The 13,526-nt window shown below is 32.3% G+C and overlaps 2 protein-coding genes across 3 annotated transcripts; both read right to left on the bottom strand.

The window, feature by feature from the left end:
• Positions 1–16: 16 nt before the first annotated feature.
• LOC129923381 (uncharacterized) lies at positions 17–3,530 on the bottom strand. Its single transcript, XM_056014069.1, has 2 exons — positions 3,351–3,530; positions 17–1,516 (listed from the first exon to the last, which is right to left on the bottom strand). Exons 1-2 carry the CDS (start codon positions 3,358–3,360, stop codon positions 681–683), a joined length of 846 nt encoding a protein of 281 aa, XP_055870044.1. The 5' UTR covers positions 3,361–3,530; the 3' UTR covers positions 17–680.
• A 4,168-nt stretch (positions 3,531–7,698) lies between these two features.
• LOC129923490 (uncharacterized) lies at positions 7,699–13,001 on the bottom strand. 2 transcript variants are annotated; one of them, XM_056014701.1, is made up of 3 exons: positions 12,706–13,001; positions 9,817–9,858; positions 7,699–8,685 (listed from the first exon to the last, which is right to left on the bottom strand). In XM_056014701.1, the coding sequence occupies exons 2-3, from the start codon at positions 9,848–9,850 to the stop codon at positions 7,856–7,858; spliced, it is 864 nt and encodes a 287-aa protein (XP_055870676.1). In that variant the 5' UTR covers positions 9,851–9,858; positions 12,706–13,001; the 3' UTR covers positions 7,699–7,855. The 2 variants fall into 2 exon arrangements, with proteins under 2 accessions (XP_055870676.1, XP_055870675.1); XM_056014700.1 differs by lacking the exon at positions 12,706–13,001 and having other exon boundaries at positions 9,817–11,978.
• Between the last annotated feature and the right edge of the window lie 525 nt (positions 13,002–13,526).

Here is a 13,526-nt window from a genome sequence, read left to right as displayed (position 1 = left end):
AATCCGGGTAAACACATTCTATTTATTTATTTATATTTTTTTTTATTTCAAATTTTTAAAAAATTCTACATAGGAACAGAAAGTGATACTAATTTTATTTTTATGTATAATTAAAACAAAAAAACTAACAATTATAAGCAAGAATCGAGAATATGTTGAAAATGTAACAAAATCTATATCGAATATTCGCGGATAATGTTTAATGAGTTAATGCGTACTGCTCAACTGGACACATTGTTTCATAATATTTAGTTGTTTCAATTAGGTAATTAAAAAGGACTATTAAAATGTAAAACAACTAAACTCTGTTAAATCAAAAATAGGACTTGACTATTAGGCTATAAATCAGCTGTGTATGCTATTATATTTTATACTGTTGTTAAAGTTTCAAAACTACTTTCTTTTCGTATACCTATAGACAAAAAATACTTAACTTATAAACAAACCTCATTTAACCTCTATATTGCGGCAATATTGCCATTAACGTTAAGAAATCATTTGTAATCTATGCTTGATACATTATTACTCTGTCTAAACTGAGCACCACCCTTAAAGATGTAGACCCAAATATGAAAACTTTCTATTGCTATAAATGTTATAGAAACAATCTCGCATCGTTTTTTTTTTTGTGTTTTGTATTTTATAAACTTCCTTTTGTATTAACAAAGAAAAACTATATTTCATCCTGTTTCAGGTTTATATTGTTCAACTTCACCACTGCTTTGCCCAATAATAGCTCCTTCTACTTTCTTACTTCCACTGTGAATAAAAACTCCTTCAGTTCTACACCCAATAGGAATAATGTATCCTCCACTGCTTCCACTGCAAGTAGGAGCTTTGTAAGTCAAATATCCATCTTTGTCTAATTCACAACTTCCCATAGATACATACTTATAACAGCCGTGAGGATGTGAAACTATAATACATTTCTTGTGTCTTTTCATTTTGTTTCGATTTATATTCTCCAGTTCTTGCTCATATTCTCTTAAACTTTGTTGAAGTTTTTCTATTTCCTTTTCATCTATTTCACATCTAAAATGGCACCAATCATTTGTGTTATTTGAAACCGATTCGCTTGTGCCTTTTATTGTAACTTTAAGACAATTGCTTGCATCAAAATATAACCAACATTCTGTATTTTTACTTTCTTCAGAATTAAATACTACATGTTTGGCTGTCAGTACGTGAACTTGGGATTCGGATAGTTCTAAAACAGTTCCACTTCCGAATAAAGGGCTTTTTATATCATTGTATTTGTAACATTGGTTTGAATGTGAACTATTTTCGCCTCTTTCCAAACTGGCATGTTTTACAGTGATTCTGACTGTTAGTTTAATAATTGCTTCAACCAACTCTAATAATTTTCTCTCTTCGCAAAACTTTGCAATGGTTGAAGTGCTGAAGTCAGATATGGACACAAAAGCCTGTTCATGGCAAGATTCGTGATCTTTTTTACACATATTGTTATTATCTTTCGAGTTGAAATATCGAATATCATATCTGCCAAAATTAGGAACTGTGGAGGAAAACAAAACTGCTCATCATATAATTATATAGAAAATGAATAAAACTTCATTTGTTGTTAATATAATCATAGATTATTTAGCTTCTTAAAGATCTATTTCAGTTTCACTATTTTGTCAGATATTTATGTCTTCCTAAATTCTTAGGTATCCAAACTACTTTACTATGAACTTTCAGACTTTTCATAAGATAAACAATTTTTAAAAAAGGATAATTATATTTTTAAACTGAATGTGATTTAATAGACTTTTTATTAGTGTTGTTATAAATAAAGCTGTACTGGTAGAGGTCTCAAGGAACGACCCACGGCGACTAAAGAGTTAAAGAGTGACGTCAGCATTTTTTTTTCCAATATAATGTTTAAACAAGACTGAGAGTAGACAGTTGGAAGAATGATCACGTGATTTTCTGGTTTAAACTAGCTATGCCTTTTTTAAATTCTAGAAGCGCGTTTAGACTTGGACCTTATATTAAACCAGAGAACGAACGAATACGAATAATCAGTACTAAAGACAATATAGTCCAAATTTACTTGTGTATGACTCGGTACATTTGAAAGTCGGTAGAGTTAGGTACAACTTGGAATAGTTGAATCGAGCGAAATACGGCTGGATACAATTGAGAAGAATTGAGTGCAGAGAGGTACAGTGAAGTGTAGAGAAGTACAGTGAAGTAGAGAGAAGTGCAGAGACGTACAGTCAAGTGCAGAGAGGTACAGTGAAGTGTAGAGAAGTACAGTAAAGTGTAGAGAGTTACAGTGAAGTGCATAAACGTACAGTCAAGTGCAGAGAAGTACAGTCAAGTGCAGAGAGGTACAGTGAAGTGTAGAGAAGTAAAGTGAAGTGCAGAGAAGTACAGTCAAGTGCAGAGAGGTACAGTGAAGTGTAGAGAAGTACAGTAAAGTGTAGAGAGTTACAGTGAAGTGCAGAGAAGTACAGTCAAGTGTAGAGAAGTACAGTAAAGTTTAGAGAGTTACAGTGAAGTGCATAGACGTACAGTCAAGTGCATAGAAGTACAGTCAAGTGTAGAGAGGTACAGTGAAGTGTAGAGAGGTACGTTGAAGTGTACAAAGCGCTATATTTTTATTAGTAAATAAAGTTGTCTGAAACTGAAATTGTAGCTGTGAATTTCTGGGGGATCTTTTTGCTTGATTTTGTGTGCTTGTGTTTTTCAAGAAATACATTTAGCCAGTAGAAGAGAAATTCGTAACAATATATTTGTTTTTACATTAGAATTTGTTTTAGCTCTATATTCGTTACCCATTTGCTGGGTTCTGAAGCTATTAACTTGCAATTTTCTTTGAAGATTTATTGTTGTTCTATCCCATTCAAAATAAGGCGCAAGATGTCACGCCGGTTCGTGAAAGGTTTTCGTTTACGGAACTACTGAACAGCCGTGGTCTTTCTGGCTTTAATATATATTCTTGATTTGACCCCGTTCAGGGATAAAAAAAAACAAAGATAGTTGTTATGTCTTAAATTTCTTAAGTTGCTACTTTAGCTGTTAATCTTCTGATTGTGTAAGTTTACCCATATGGTTCACGTTTACAATGGGTAAGCTTCTGGTTTGGAAAAAATCATTACCTTTCCCACTTAAAAGTTCTGGATTCGCTAGTACAGAACATGATAAATTATACATAGATAAATAAATGGGATTTTCACACATTTAATATTTAAACATTAATTAAAAATCATGGTGTAAACTTTAAATTACTTAAACTTAAAATAGAGATAATAATAAACATAAAAAGTAAATTTTAATACATCAGTACATGCACTTATATATACTCATACTGCAATTACTAATAATATAATACTTTACTTTACCGGAGACCATCTCAATGGGTTTTTGTTGTTGTTGTTGCTCTAGTTGCTGTTTTTGCTTATGGCCAATTTCTATTTTGTTTTATTGTAATTTTACTATAAAAAAAAGTATGAAACTGTAACTTAAAAGCATTTCTTTTTAAGAGGAAGCAAAATGGCGTTGAGAAACCACATAATAACGGATTTATCCGATGTTCTCGGAATTTCAATATTTGAATATTTTTTGCAAAATAAAAATAAAAAAAAATATATTTATTTTTTTTAGGTCTTACTCTTAATTTTAAGTTTGGTTTTATTATTATCCTCCCCCCCCCCCCAAAAAAAGGAGCAATCAATACAAACTGTCATGAGTAAATAACGGCTATTCTCCATTAAGTATATTTAGTAACTGATTGGATGTATGTGGATCATTGGAAGTAAAAAAAAAAAAGGGGGGGGGAGCTATTTTCAGTTGTAGAGCATTGATGCTTTCAAAGATGTATTCGTCATTACTATAGTGCAGTGATGCCCAAAATATGGCCAGGGGGGGGCAGATCCGGCCCCTGACGCGGTTTCACCAGGCCCGCTGAATCGTCGGTACAACGTGTAAAACGTATCTTTACCTAAATTAGGGTCCTGACTTTTTCTCTGATGGATTGGTACCATGACATTTAAAATGTGTAGGTTAGTGATAGGGGAGAGCAGAAGAAACTAAAAGTGGACTCCGAATTTAGAATCTACAAGAATTATTGAACGGATCTATCAGATTTTTACTCTTTTTGAGGAACATTATAATAAACGAACTTTTTTTTTGTAAAGCGTGGCTGTTTTGAAGCAAAACATATTAACGGATCATAAAACATTCTTATTTTTCAGCCTCGAAATAAAGATTATTTCACTACTCCTAAAGGATTGAAGGAAATATTTAACAAGAGCCAAAGAAAAATGTTTGTAAAATGTTTTCCCATGTTTCGGATGTTCCTTCAGAGTTGAAGATAAGTTACTTCCTAGTCCAAACCTCCCGATGACAGGAGATGGGAGCGGGCAGGGTTTGAACTCAGGACCATCACTAAATCCTAACCTCAGTCCAGCGCGCAAACCGCTCGACCAGGCAGTCATCCACGACCAGAAAATTAGTCATTGTTAAAGCTATCTACAATTTTGATCAGAATTTAAGTAGAGAAATTAAACAAGTTTCCGACGCCTAAAAAAAAAAGATACTATCTAGATTTTCCATTAATCAATGTAAGTAGTAGATCAACAAGATTCTAATAAACTTGTTTCAGGTCTATTTCGTTTTGTTTTTGTACATATTTGGTCATGTGGCCCGCGACACGAATGTCGGAAGTCAAAATAACTCACAGGTAAAATTAGGTTTGGCATCACCGCAATAGTTCATTTTAAACATGAATAAGGAAAAACAGTAATTCCATTGTTCCTTCCCTATCTTGCTCTTAGCTATACCGATGATAATCGGGCACATAAATCATTTTGCGAGGCTTGTTTTTTTTAAACTTATCTTAATTGATGAATGTAAAGTTTGGGTTTTAACAAGATACATTTTTTTTTCTCAAGAATTATTGGAATTTTCTTTCAAATTGCATTTTACGATTAAAAGACTGAAGAAGCTGATTGAAGAGGTCTACATGGACAATGTTCAACTGTGTGGTTGGGTTTTTAATACCAAAGATTACTTCCCTCTCCCCCTTTCTTCCAAAGGCTAACGAACAATAAATACAAACAGTTGCGAGAATGAAAAATAGTGAAAGGACCTCATTCACCAATCGTAAACAAACAACATTTAGCCACGTATATTGATAAAACAATGAAAACTTCGTATCACGTGACAGCCATTATGGATAGCGTAATTTGTATAGAAGAGATAGAGAACCACGTGGCAAAAGGTTGTTTGTTTACGATTGGTGAATGAGGACCATTAAGGAAACTTTCGACGTTAAATTTTATACTGCGCGCTCCTCTTCAATCAGCTTGTAGGCGAAACCTTTTCAGTAGACACAGACTCCGTTGCGGGTCAGCCACGAACAAAGAACTAAACACGGCACAATGCTTAGTTTAACTTTAGTTTTAGACCCAATACTAGTGATCCTGCATATGCTTCTCTAGTCTTTAGTAATAACACATAAAAAAGACTTCCTGCTGCTCTAGTTGCAGACAACTATGTTTTAAAGATCATTCGCATGGACCTTTGATAAAAGATCTAATTGTATTCCCAGAATGCTTAGGCCTACTCTATGCAACACATCAATGTTTTCTTAAATATATCCCCTATTTGCCTTCTTTCATTGTAAGACTATCAACAAAATAAGGAACGAGCAGCCAAACAACGTCAACAGCATCGCACATCCTGATTAGAGCATTTCAATTTCCTCGAGAACAACAGCTCTTAACAATTAAAGTAGTGTTCATTTCCAAGCTGTTGATATGTTTTTGGAAGTTCTGTTTAGAGTTTCGCTGTTCATATAAAATTAACTACCTATTTTAGCGGCCCCCGAAAGGGGAAAAGACGCTATTAGTTTTGTGCGAAATGTCTGTCCGTCCGTCCCGTTTAGATCTCGTAAAACTAGAAAAGATATTGAAAATCCGACATCACAATATTTTAGACCATTCAAAGTTCTGATGCAACGGCTACTTTTTTTTCTTCTGAAAGCGAAAAATCTAATTTTTTAAATCAGTTATGCAAGCAGTTTTTTAAAGAGAAAAAGCTAATTAGTATGCATTATAAGTTAGACCTAATTAGAAACGAATAGTAATCTTGTAAACTTCATTTTCCTGAACTTTTATTTAATTGCGGAATTTTAATTTTTTTTTAAGGATTCGAATAAGATATTGAGCCTTTTCAAAACAATTACATCAATTATAAGACATCAGTTAGGCCAGGGGAGGCGCGGTAAAGAGCTCGGTTTTCGAACCGGGTGTCCCGGGTTCGAATCCTGGTGAATCCTGGGATTTTCAACTTTGGAATCTTTGGGCGACTCAGCTCTACCTGACATTAGTTGGGAAAAAGTAAAGGCGGTTGGTCGTTGTGCTGGCTATATGACACCCTCGTTAACTGTAGGCCACAAAAACAGATGAACTTTACATTATCTGCCCTATAGACCACAAGGTCTAAAAGGGGAACTAGTTAGGCCAGGTTCACATCTAACTGTACATTCACTTTCACCTATCCTTTGATCTGCGGGAAAGTTGGGGCACTACACAAGATCTGTTAACCTTCTTTCTCCATTCTTATCTCTCATTTAATTTGATATAATTTCTTTTGATATAATTTCATTTGGATGTTCTTTCTGAAAATATTGAAGCCTGCCTGGGTGGACCACTTCGGGGGCCGATTTTAAGTTTGTGTTTCCACACAAACTGTCTTTTGTAACCTTGTTTTTTATTATTTTGATGAAATGTCAATCAAAATCATTTGTAGCCAAAAACTTATTAGCTCTTTGTATAGATCTATCTATTCATCAAACGTTTTTAAGCATGCTGGGATATCTACCTATTTCTACTTTTGTTAGGTCACCCGATGGGGCCACATCCCTCTTACCTTATTAGTGGTGCCTCTGTCTAGACAGACACGTGCATAGATTTATAGATGCACAATTTCATTTAGACTACTCATAACTCTAAGTCATTTTACTTATCTAGATATAGGTCTGAAAAAAAATATTTGGTCGCATCTGGATAGAAGAAATCCGAAATTATATTTTATCAGTAAGAATACATTGACGTCAATTTATATAACTATATAAAACTCATCTTTCAAATATGGCAATAGTTTTCATTATATTTAACAACTAAAAAAAAATCACTAATTTTCTCAGAGTAGCGATAAAGTTAACAGAATTGTTTGTCGTCCATTTTCGTTTCTCCTTATTACAAATGTTACAACAAAAATATTTTACAAGAAAATTGACTTTTTGTCAAGTCTTTAAAATGTATATGTCTGTGCTTTTTTGTGCCTCCGCGTGTTGCTGAGTTATGTCCCATAACTGTATACAGGCTAATTTTAAGGAAAGGGAAGTTTTCTATTGGGGACATTGTTCAGTGGTTGAAAATCATGTCCGATGTTCTTCTACCAACCAGAAAACCTAAAATGGGTTTCAAAGAGAATAACCCATATTATGTATAAGTATATGTCAGACTTTGTTAGATATAGAATATTTATAAAATTACTTATGTAACGTTTACACATAAGACTATTTAAAAAAAAAGAAATAGTTTTTTTTTTGTAAAAATATATTATATATTATAAAAATATATACTAAATGCATATTTTTTTCAGTGCCTATTATATATATATATATATATATATATATATATATATATATATATATATATATATATATATATATATATATATGTAGAGGATATATTGTACATCGAGAATATATATGTAAATATATATATATATATCTATATATAGATAGATACACAGACAGATAGATAGATAATTTAAGTATAAATTTTGCTAAAATAAATCATTGGTTTTCCAAACTAAGAATAGAAATTATTGTTTTTTATAAAATTTTAACGTTCTTATTAATAACATCGAAATCTGGAACAAGTAAAAATGCGCCTCTACTTCCAGGTAGTGTTGGAACATCATAGTTGATTCCTTTTGATTCGGCATCCCGCTGGCAATCAAGTTTCTTTCCAATGGATATGTGTTTCTTGTAGCCAAGAGGATGTGAAACAAGAACTATCAGTTTCTCGTCTTCCCATTTCACTGAATGAATATATTTATCAAAAGCGTTTTCCCAGCACTCTTCAAATTTGTCTAGCATACTTTCAAGACAAGCTATTAAATCTAAGTCACAGGTAACACATGTCAAAATACAAATATCCCTCTCAATGTTCTTTACCACAATGTTTTCACCTATGACTGTGATTGTGTGACTTGTTTCATCATCATAAAACAAAGTACAGACAAATCGTTTCGCATCTTTGTTATCATACAATAGTTGAGCTGATGTAAGGATTCTTATCTCCCCCCATTTCTGTTTGGGCACAGATTTGCATTTCTTACAGCGACACGGACAAGGTCCAGCATCTTTCTCTGAGTACAATTTCACGTCTTCAACTTTACCACTTCCTAAAATAATTCTCTTTGACTTGATATCTTCCTCAAAAAAGTGTATCTTATCTTTCCAGAACTGTTCTCTAATCTCATGAACATCTTTGACTTCTATCTTGACTGTTAAATCAGCCAGAGATTTGATCAAGTTTATCATCTCATCGTGCTGATAGCAAGCAGGTAAATGGTTTAATGAAAAGTCAATAAAAGGTAGGAATTTTTCTTGATGAGTGTTGGATCTGGCTGTAAACTCGATATACTCGGTACTTGTATCTGAGAAACATTATGAAAAATGTATGTTAAAATAAAAAAAAAATTATTACTAATGTGATAAGTGTTGTGATTGTACTCGTTGAAAAAAAAAATTAAACGCTTTAAATCTGCAATATGTTGTCCAGGTGAGTGTCTGTACACTATGTTGAGATTTCAGTAATTATAGGTATGACTGTAAAATATATTTTTTATGTAGGTGTATCAATCATTTTCATAAGAAGTACGTTAAATGTTGAGCGTACAACTTCTGACTGAAGCATGTTTGAAAATGTTTGTAGGCATTTTATAGGTTGCTTTGTGAATATAATTAGGCTTGTCTTCTAGTCCGAAGATTAATGAGGATTGCAGTCCCAGCTGTGACCTACATATTTTGCCACATTCAAGCAAGCAAAACAATTGTCTGCCGATGGTTGATTGAGATTTTCTTTTCGTCGTCTGCGTCTGTCCACGGCAGCGGATTTTCTTTTGGTCTCAAATGTGTATCCCGGGGCCCTTGACCCTAAACTGGCTTGTTCTGAAGCCACATGCAGGCAGGTGCTCTCTTCTATGTCAGATAAAGCAAGATTGTGTATGTATATCTAACGAAAAAAATAATAAGGCTATGTATATATATTTATGAATATTTATGTACTGTGTGCATTTAATTTCTATGTACATGTTCTTCATTACATAAAATTATATAGGTGTTATTCCAATCACAAAATATATCGCTTACATTTGTGCTTTAAAAAAATTATAATCCTTCAAATCAACACATTGTGTAAAAATAATAATTGTGGTACAAAAAGAAATTATTTTGTATTGTATCCTGTATAAATAATGATCCTTCATTGTACATTGAAGGGAGCACGAAGAAAGCGTCATCCAAAGAAAAACTTGCTGGACAATGTAAAAAAATGGACCGGCCTCTATCTTGGTATTCTACTAGGAACAGCTACTGACTAGGAAAAGTGGAGGGATTTTAATACGCGAACTGCCAGAGCACCGCTCTACGACGAAAGTTAATTGACAGATGATGAGATATATATGTGTGTGTGTGTGTGTGTGTGAGTGTCTTAAAGACTTCTTAAAGAATTCTTTTGTATTATTAAATACATTCTACTGCATATATAATAGTCGCTCTATATTTACCTCTCTCTGCTTTAAGCATACGTATCTCATTCATTGCTGTATCTAAGAATATAACACATGTATTAGATTATAACTGTTTACACATATTCTAACAAAAGTACAAATTTAAAAAATACTATTTAAAAACAAAGCTTGCATTACGTGTATTAATTAGTTAGGATCAGTCATTTAATTAAATTTGTGATAGATCTAGACTAACAGTAATAAATCTGTGTGATTATAATTATTTTTTTACCAATTGTTTTTGTTTAGCGCAATTTCATGCTTTTAGCATTCAAACTCTCACTTTTCTGGATCAATTGGAAAGGGGTAGTTGAGAAAAAAAGGGGTATCTCGGTGATCGCTTTTTAAAGTATTTTTTAAAAATGGAACGTCCTGAATTCAAACTTGTGGATGAAGCCTTCTCAGGCTTTTCAAGCCAACGCGGTAGCCATTCTGCTAGAGAAGAGTCTATGAACATGGAAGATTGTATAGGTATCTAGTGTTTCTATTTCATCTTTGTGTTCACTAAGCCTCAGACAACAAAAGGGGACTAATTCGGCTCTTCTTCAGTCAAGAACTATATTAATCATCTTCTTTTTTGAAGTAGCGTCTGTATTATATAAGATAAGAAGACTGGGATTTTCAACTTTTCTTTGGGCGCCTCTGAGTCCACCCAGCTCTAATGGGTACCTGACATTAGTTGGGGAAACGTAAATGCGGTTTGTCGTTGTGCTGGCTACATGACACCATCGTTAACCGTAGGCCACAAAAACAGATGAACTTTACATTATCTGCCTTATAGACCACAAGGTCTGAAAGAGGAACTAGTTAGGCCAGGTTCACATCTAACTTTACATTTACTTTCACCTATCCTTTGATCTACTGGACCGTTGGGGCACTACACATGATCTGTCAACCTTCTTTTTCCATTCTTGTCTGTCATTTGTCTTTGATATAATTTCATTCGGATGTTCCTTCTGAAAATATTGAAGCCTGCCTGGGTGGACCACTTCGTGGGCCGATTTTGAGCTTATGTTTCCACACAAACTGCCTTTGTAACCTTGTTTCAAATAAAAACATTAGCTTGTAGGCCTACATATATTTGATTAATATCCTAAACAATAAACTAAATTTTACTGCAAATACTGATTATATCAGCAAAAAAGGGCAGCAAAGATTACGATTACTAAGAAAACTGTCCTCGTTTAATGTTAGCGAAAAGGCCTTGGCTATGTTTTATCACGCTCACATCTGCAATATTTTAAGTTTCAATATTACTGCATGGTATGGCAATCTGAGCATTAAAAATAAAAATAAACTTTATAGAATCCTAAATGCTGCTGGCAAAATCATTGGCAAAAAACAAACCCCATTTGGGCAGTTGTTTGAGACAAACGTCTATAAAAAAGCTAACAAGATCCTCAAAATAAAGAATCACCCTTTGTATCAGGATTTTGTGATTTTACCATCACAAAAGAGATACCGATAGCAAAGACAGACACACACAAATACTCTTTTGTTCCCCTGGCAATCCAATCATTAAATAAGAACAATCTGGTATAAACTTTGTCACATGTAAATTGTTCCCCTGGCAATCAAATCATTAAATAAGAACAATCTGGTATAAACTTTGTCACATATAAATTGTTCCCCTGGCAATCTAATCATTAAATAAGAACAATCTGGTATAAACTTTGTCACATGTAAATTATGAGTGAGTCTGGTGTGAATGTACATTTTGGTTTCTTATAGTTATAATGTTTTTTGTTTGGTGTAATGCACAAATTGTAAGACAAATTTCCTTACGGATAATAAAGATTATTATTATTATTATAATTAAAATTTGTAATAAATAAACTTAATTATGTATGTTCATGTGTTAAAGTATAAAGAAGATCTAAATCTTGAGTTAGACATAGATCTATATTAAGACTTATCTAGAGTCTAGAGTTCATTTTGAGCGTGAAGGCTTCGCTCTGCCCATGCGTGAACTTTTTTAATTAGATTCATCATGGAACTATACTAATGGAACGGTTCCACGACAATTCGTTCACTGACATTTCGTTCACCGACAAATCGTTCACGACTTTTCGTTCACGCGACTATTCGTTCACCAGACATTTCGTTCACCCGACAATTCGTTCACGCGACATATCGCTCACGGACTATTCGCTCACAGACAACTTGATTTAAATAAATTGTTAAAAAAAAATTTAAATTACATCTCTGTGTATATATATACACATATATATATAAATACATATATATATATGCATATATATATATATACATATATATATATATATATATATATATATATATATATATATATATATATATATATATATATATATATATATATATATATATATATATATGTATTTATATGTGTGTATTTATATATATATATGGGTCAAGCCTACAAAGGGAGGTAAATATATCATAAATTAAATCTGTACATTAACATTTAAAATGAAAGCTAAAATTAACTAATTAGTTAATTTATTTATAGACAAAAAATTTTTTTTTATTTTCTTTGAAATATAATCAACATAAAATTTAAATATCTATTACAATCTTAGTAATTGTCAAATTAAATATTATAATATTACAAAACCAGAACTATAAGTACCATATTTGAGATATAAGGTTGATAAATAAATTGAATACCTGCACTATTCACCAGCCGTCGCAGTTGAAAGTCTTGATATTTTAAATAAAATGTTAAAAAAATAATTATTTGGCATCTCTGTATATATATATCTATGTATATATATAAGCATATCACACCTCCGGCTATTCCCTTTGGTTTGTTTTCAGGCCTTATTTTGATAATTATAGCCGAAACATTCATTTAGTTTTTTAATCCAATAAACAAACGACGCTAAAGCGATATCCCTCAAATACCTTTAAGCCCCTGAAATATTGAATCAGTTGCAATACAATGAAAGGGCTTGCTCTCTGTTTCTTACTTTCTCTATCTCTCAGTTTCCCTAAAAAACTTCTTCCGTTGTTTTAAAAATAACTTTTGCACCCTGTAATAATTCTCATTTTGTTATAGAATTAAAAGTAAATCATTTTATGGGTCAAGCCTACAAAGGGAGGTAAATATATCATAAATTAAATCTGTACATTAACATTTAAAATGATAGCTAAAATTAATTAATTAGTTAATTTATTTACAAACAAAAATTTATTATCCTTTTTTTTGAAATATAATCAAGATATAATTTAAATATCATTTACAATCTTAGTAATTGACAAATGAAATATTATAATATTACAAAACCAGAACAGTAAGTACCAAATTAAAGATAAAAGGTTGATAAGTAAATTTCTTACCTGGTAGTTTCCGCGAGGTGATCCGTGGCACCTCTACAAAATTTAAATAAAATGTTAAAAAAATTATTTTATATATATATATATGTGTGTGTGTGTGTGTATTTATATAAGCATATCACACCTCCGGCTATTCTCTTTGGTTTGTTTTCATGCCTTATTTTGATAATTATAGCTTAAACATTCATTTAGTTTTTTAATCCAATAAACAAATGACAATTTAGCGATATACCTAAAGTACTTTTAAGCCCCTGAAATATTGAATCAGTTGCAATAAAATGAAAGGGCTTGCTCTCAGTATCTTACTTTCTCTATCTCTCAGTTTCCCCAAAAAACTACTTTCGTTGTTTTAATTACAAACGTTTGCACCCTGTAATAATTCTAATATT

The sequence above is a fragment of the Biomphalaria glabrata genome, chromosome 16 (genome assembly GCF_947242115.1).
Source record: "Biomphalaria glabrata chromosome 16, xgBioGlab47.1, whole genome shotgun sequence".
In the NCBI taxonomy this organism is placed as follows: Eukaryota; Metazoa; Mollusca; class Gastropoda; family Planorbidae; genus Biomphalaria; species Biomphalaria glabrata.
The sequence above is the reverse complement of the archived record's forward strand: the minus strand, read 5'-3'. Positions and strand labels throughout refer to the sequence as shown.